Source organism: Otolemur garnettii, unplaced genomic scaffold, assembly GCF_000181295.1.
Source record: "Otolemur garnettii isolate 467f Iridium unplaced genomic scaffold, OtoGar3 scaffold00001, whole genome shotgun sequence".
NCBI lineage: Eukaryota > Metazoa > Chordata > Mammalia > Primates > Galagidae > Otolemur > Otolemur garnettii.
The window spans coordinates 42,951,595-42,958,298 of NW_003852396.1; the positions used below are offsets into that span (position 1 = coordinate 42,951,595).

General features: G+C 49.3%; 1 protein-coding gene across 1 annotated transcript in view; it reads left to right on the forward strand.

The window, feature by feature from the left end:
* Nucleotides 1–348: 348 nt before the first annotated feature.
* The window catches only part of SPON1 (spondin 1), a 290,405-nt gene continuing 284,049 nt past the window's right edge, over nt 349–6,704 (forward strand). Inside the window, exon 1 of the mRNA XM_003781118.3 lies at nt 349–825. Coding sequence (XP_003781166.1) covers nt 588–825 — 238 coding nt within the window. The 5' untranslated portion in view covers nt 349–587. The remainder of the gene's footprint in view (nt 826–6,704) is intronic.

Below are 6,704 nucleotides of genomic sequence, written 5' to 3' on the forward strand. Positions count from 1 at the left end.
GGGACGGTGGGGAGATACCGCAAGTGAACCTCCCAGCACGTTGCTAGGCACAATAGGTGTGCAACAAAACTTCATTCTCGGGTTTCCCTCCCTTGAAACACGGTCCTCCTCAGGATCCAGAGTGTAGCGGGGTGGGATACCAGCCTCCGTGGTGATGGGACAGAGTCCTCAGTGTCCGTGTATCCTATGATTTCTTCTCCAGACCCTGGGAACCCAGCGTTGCAAAATAAACACGGCCGCGCAGCTAATCGCCAGTTCGAAAACAAAACAGCGCTGCGCTCCGGGATCTGGGCAAAATCAGCCCTCCCTCCCCTGCTCCTTCGCCGCCGCCCTCCCCTCCTCGCGCTGCTCGGCTCGCTCGGCTCGCTCGGCTCAGCTCAGCTCAGCTCAGCTCAGCTCAGCTCAGCTCAGCTCCCCTCAGCAGCCACCAAGCCGAGGCGGGCACGGTCTCCGAGTCGCCGACGCCGGCTCCGAGCTCCCTCTCCCCGCCCGGGCTCCGCCAGGTCTCGCCTTCGCCGGGACCACTTTGGGCAGGAGTCGCGTGGCGAGGGCCAGAGTCAGCGGCACAAAGTTGGGAGCCGGTAAGGATGAGGCTGGCCCCGGCGCCTCTGAGGCTGAGCCGGAGTCCGGCTCTGCTGGCCCTGGCGCTGCCCCTGGCCGCGGCGCTGGCCTTCTCCGACGAGACCCTGGACAAAGTGCCTAAGTCGGAGGGCTACTGCAGCCGCATCCTGCGCGCCCAGGGCACGCGGCGCGAGGGCTACACCGAGTTCAGCCTCCGGGTGGAGGGTGACCCCGACTTCTACAAGCCGGGAAGCAGCTACCGCGGTAAGTGGCCCGGGGTAGCGTTGAGGGCGAGAGACCCAGCTCCTGTAGGGCGCCGACCGCGCGGTGCCGGAGGAGGGCGCGCGGTCCCTGGGCGCACGGTACTGGTGCAGCCCCGCAAGAGCGCTCTGGTCCTGGCTGTCCTAAGCCCTTTTAGCCGCGAGCTTGGCGCTGATTGCAAACTGGAGTCCGGGGCCGTCGCAGGGGCCGCAGCCAGGCGAGGCAGCCTGGATCTCCGACGCGCGGGGGCTGTAGCGGAGCCACGCGTCAGGCTGGCCTGACTGGAGGGAAGTCCCGCGTCTCCCACAGTCGTCTTTAGGAGGGAAATAGACCCGCCTTTCCCCAGATCGGTCGTTCTCTTTAGTGGAGGGAACCCTGGTTTCTCTCAGTCGGGTTCCAGGCAAGACAGTGATAGCAGCTTTCCCGGCTTCCAACCCTGAAGGAGACCGGACCAGCTTTCTCGGAAGACTGGCCCAGGCGGGACAGGCACTTGGACTTCCCTAGATAGGTCCCAGGGACTTAGGCTTCTTTCTAAACGGGCCCAGGGCTCAGGAAAGAGGGAGAGGAGCAACCTGAAGCTCTTCTAAAGGGTCCCTGGAAACAACCCCAAATGATTCTCTCACGGTCCCAGACGAGGTTGAGGACCTTGGATTTCCAGGACAGGTTCCTAGTGGGAACGGGGTCCCCAAAGGGCTTTAGGTAGGCTCCGAGGAGGAAGAGGATTGGATGAAGACAGAAAGGAGCCCCAATTCCTGAGGCCTGCTCCCTAGAGGCCGGGGAACCTTGCCTTCCGCATCCCCCAGGCTCCGCACCCCAGGGGTGTTGCACCTACGCTACTCAGCTCGGAGCCGGGTTTCCGGAGCGCGGGGAGGAGGTGTCCAAACCGGTGAGCGCGTCCTGGGCAGGAGAGGCCGCTCGACTGGCACCGACCTGAAGACCCCTGACTCCATCCCCACGCCCCACCACCGTCTCCGTCAGCCCGGTCATCTCCCCAGAAACCTCTGCCCCAGGTGCTGCAGCCGCTCTAAGACAGGACACCTGGTAGGGATGGAAGCATGTCTGGCATCACCTAGGGTCCTGTGGTGAGGCGTGTCTTCTCACCCTCTCCCCTTCATAAGTCAGTTCTGGTGCCAAGCAGGGAACAGCAGGTCACTGGGGCACCTGATGGGGCAAATAGGCTGTCCCAGCCGCGGCCCTTCCGTCTTTTCCTACCTAGTTCCCTAGAGTGTCGCTGGCGGAAGCAGTGGGAGCAGCACAGGAGAAAGTTTGGGGCAGTGTCAGCTGGCACTGGGGCCGCGCGGGAGACCAGAACCGGGGGCCACCCTTCTAAGACGGGCTTCTCTCCTTTTCCCGGGGTCGTGTCCCTGTCTTTACCCACCCGGAGCTACTCAGAGCCTTGGCATGCTCAGCGCTTGGCGGGGAATAGCTTGGCCCCAGCGCGCGGGTCTGCGGGATCCTCGGTACTGCACGAAGAAGACGTTGGGCGGAGGACAGCCCGGGAGGGAGCGCGGCTTGGCGCCTTGGCTGGAGCGAGCTGCGCTGACGAGAGGCGGCAGCCCCTCTGGAGGCGGCGGGTCCTTCCCGTAGACTGGGGAAGCGTGACCTCATTGGCCCACGCTTTCCTCCCCAAAACGGAGGACCTAGGTTCACTGGGGAAACTGCCCCGGCTCCACGTAGTAGGGAAAGAGTTGGCTCTGAAATCAAACGGACTTGGGTGCAGTGGGTGTGTGACCTTGTGCAAGTCATTTAATTACAGACCATTTCCCAGCTGTAAAAATAGCGGTCTGTGAGTATGTGTGAGTTACAGCGGGTTCACAGCACATACTAGGTTGAGTTGAATGTGAGGATTTATTGTTTTGATATTCTGGTCAGGGGTGTGTGTGTGTGCGTGTGTGTGTGTGTGTGTGGTGTGTGGGTGTGTGTGAGAAAGTAGGTTTTTTCAGCACTCCTTGGTCCAATCTACCAGTACGTGGTGGTTACCTGGGTCCTCATAAATTAATTGAATGAGTGAATGAATGATTCCTCATATTAGGAGATTTTCCTAAGACTGTCCCTAATTTAAACCCAGGAAGGTTTTTTTCAGTGATTTAGGCTAGCCCTGGGTTAGCCAAGTGTCCTACCTGGCAGCTCTTCCCACACTAATCCTCGGTGTTCAGCTGAGCACTGGCAGCTGGTGGCCCTGGCACTGGGAGGGAGGCACATCCCATACTCACGTGGCCAGAGAGGTTCTGGAACTACGTACACTGGGAGGGGTTGGGAGCAGGAGACAGGGAACTGGGGCTGGAACTGGAGAGCCCTGGATTTTCACCCTACAGGCTACTTGAGCCTAAATAGTTAGCCTTTGGGACTTTGACACACACACCCCCCCCCCCTAGGTTGTAGGTTGGACAGTCATCTTTTTACCTTTCTTGTGGCAAAGAGACCTTGAAAGAAAGATCTTGCAGAAAGCTGCTGAGGTCTTCTAAGTAAATATTCTGCAATTAGCAAACCTGATTCCAGCCACTCAATGTTAGGAAGAAAGGGTGCTGGCCTAGTTTGTGACATTTTCTCTTGGCTCATGCTTTCTTAGAATAATTATGTTAAAAGTAAATCTAATGCATTCTGCTTGGTGTATTGACTTAGGGCTGTAGAAGTTAGCATTCCCCTGGTGTTCTATTTGCTTTTTTAATTTTTTCCTGAACTCAGATCCCTCACAATCCTAGGAATCAATGGCTTGTTTTCCTGCTCCCGATCTTTCTCCACAGCTTTCCAGTTTATTCCCAGACAGCGTCTGCTCTCATGTCCTCCATCTGAGTTATAGTCTTTATGGAGTCCAGACTGGAATAAAATGATCACTATTAAAAACTATTGAAACAGGTTTCTACTCCACAGCCTGGGTCCAGTCGAGATGATTATTCAGCCTTTACCGAGTTGTTAGCATTATATTGACTTCCTTTTCTCTCCCACCACTTCTCTCTTCTCCCTCCCTCTTCCCCCTGCCTCCCCTTCCAGCTGCAATAATTGTGCTTTAGAAAGCTCTGAAAGGCCTGCTCTGTTTCTGACCAGAGCCTCCTTTGAGAAAGAGATTACAGTGATTAAAAATAACAAGTTGAGGATCCTCTAGGGGCTTCCCTTATAGGAGGACAATTTGCAGGACCAGTCTTTCCCAGATCACAATTTCAAGCCAAATAGAAGAAAATCCGCTGAAATGTTCAAGAAGTAATTGAAAATAGAAGAGGTTCTTTTGTCTGACCAAAGGTCTGTTTATTAGGAAAATAAAGTCAGAACCTGGCTAATAACAGTGGCTTTTCCCAGATGCTCTTTAAAGGGAAATTTCAAGGAACTTGATGAGAAAAGGCTATCCAGTTGAGATTTCAAAAGCTGGTCTAACTTCAAGCATAATTGGGGGATTTATTCTAAAGCGAGAGGTTTAGAAACCTCGAAAGCGGCTTTGGTTTTTCTTTTTTTGTCTCTCTCTGGAACATTCACTGCCCAGAGAAGTAGGCACCACAGCCTCATGGAAGGAGCACAGGCTTTGATGGTAGATGGGTGGGTTCAATTCCTGGCTTCATCATAGATTCTCTGTGTGACTTCAGGTGAGTCACTTCACCTCTCTGAGCCACAATTTCCCCATCTGTGAAATGAGGGTGTTTCGTTTTTTTCCAGCATTGCTGTGGTAATTAGAAATAATCTAAGTGAAAAGAAAATGACACACGGTAGTTGCTAAAAAAATATGTTATGAGATGATTATTTTGGAAATAAAAAAATACTTAGCAGCAAAGCCTGGAAAAGATGCTGTGTTAAATTTTTCCTACTCAGTTTACTTATTCCTTGTAGTATTTGAGGCAGTTTGTTGTTATTTTACAGATAAGAAGAATAAGTCTCAGAGAGGTTAATACCTTACCTGTGGTCACACCCCTGATAATCGGTGGAGCCAGGATACAGTCTCCAACCTGACTCCTACATCTCTGCTCTTAACTAGTCTTCTACGCTGACTCCAGCTGGGAATAGAATCAATCACTGAGCTACCCTCAGCTCCTGGATGGTGAATCTTTCTTGAAAAAAAAAAAAAAGCAGCTGCCAGCAAATCAAGATAGTAACTGACATATCTCAGGACACATAATAATAAAGTAGCAGATCCTTATTTATATTTGCTTTTCTCTTTTATGGTTTCAGTATTGAATTTTCCCATAAAGCAGAAAATTAATTTCAAAACATGAAGAACCTCATCATTCTTTAGCCAATTCCTTTTGTTTGTGGGGAAACAGAAACAAATTGGACAGGAAAAAAAACCCAGATTTATTGTTGTTTTAGTTTTGCATGTTATATGACCATGGCTGTAAAATGAGATGTTTTTTATAAACCCTCTATATGTTTTGAGAAATCGAAGCTGAGTGAGGTCTTTCACACAAACTATAGTACAGCCTCTGTACGTTGACCACCCAAGGGAATGTAACAAACTGGTCAACATACAGGGGTGGTCAACATATGAAACTCAGTCTGCTGTACTGATATGTACAGGTGGTGCATGTCTGCTGTAGGAAAATAAGGTCAACTTAAGGAGGGTGGTCAATGTGGGGGGGATGGAGGTGGTCAACTATGGAGATTCCACTGCATTTCTCAAATAGTGGGTTTTTTTTTTAAAACTAAATACTGCTGATAACATTAAAGTCACCTCTCTTCTTTCCTTGTACCATTCCCCTTTTTTATTACATAATTTTATCTTTTAACCCTTATTCCTTTTCAGATGTATTTAGTTCAAATTAATAATAAAAATCAAAAGATGCATACATATCTAATGCTTAATGTTTGTGGAGATTATTTATTGCTTTGAGTTTCAGGAAATGAAAGAAATTAAAACATAAAAAATGAAAGCACATCAAACTGGATTTTTTTTTCTTTTTTTTTACAATTTTTTAGCCGGGGCTGGGTTTGAACCCACCACCTCCGGCATATGGGGCCAGCGCCGTACTCCTTTGAGACACAGGCGCTGCCCTCAAATTGGAATTTTTTTAAGGTTTAAAATGTGAGTATTTCTCCATATTATAGGTAAGTTGTTCCATTACAGCTGAATTTTTCAACTGGAACAATAGTCTATACTTGGTGATATTTTCGTGAACGTGGGCTGATATATCAAGAGCTTATCACTATCATCGTCTCCATTTGCTTGTTATACAGAATGTCAGGTACAGGTCAATAATATTTCTGTCAGAGGAAAACAAACTCTTACCGTGTCATGTTAGTCACAGTATAGGCTAAGTTCATGTTACTAGGAGATCCCAAAATACAGTGTTTCAAACAAGAGATAAATGGGAGGTCCAAAATGATGGGACGCTTTGTACCACAAGGTTATCTGGGAACTATGTTCCTTCTGTTTTGTCACCCTGCCATCTTCAGCACTCTGCTCTCCAGAGAGTAGCTACCAGCCACATGTGGCCGTTAAGTACTGGCTAGTCTAAAATGAGATGGCTGTAAGTGAAAAATTCACACTGGATGTGGAAGAATTAATATGAAAAAAAGTAAATGTCCCATTAATAATTAGTACATTGGTTATATGTTGAAATGATAATTGTATATATTAAGTGAAATATATTGTCACAATTAATTTTACCTGTTTTATATTTACTTTTGTGGATATCTGTTAAGAAATAAAGTTATTGTCCCCTGACTTGAGTTTATTTCTGTTGACAGGGTGGTGTTCTCTTTAGCATGGTTGTAGCCAGCTCCTCACCACCACACCTGAGTTCCAGTGAGCATGCAGGGGGAAAGAAGTAGAAGAAAAGCAGTTTTCTTTTAATAATATGACCCAGAGGCTTGGCACCTGTGGCTCAAGTGGCTAAGGTGCCAGCCACATACACCTAAGTTGGTGGGTTCAAATCCAGCCTGGGCCCACCAAACAACAA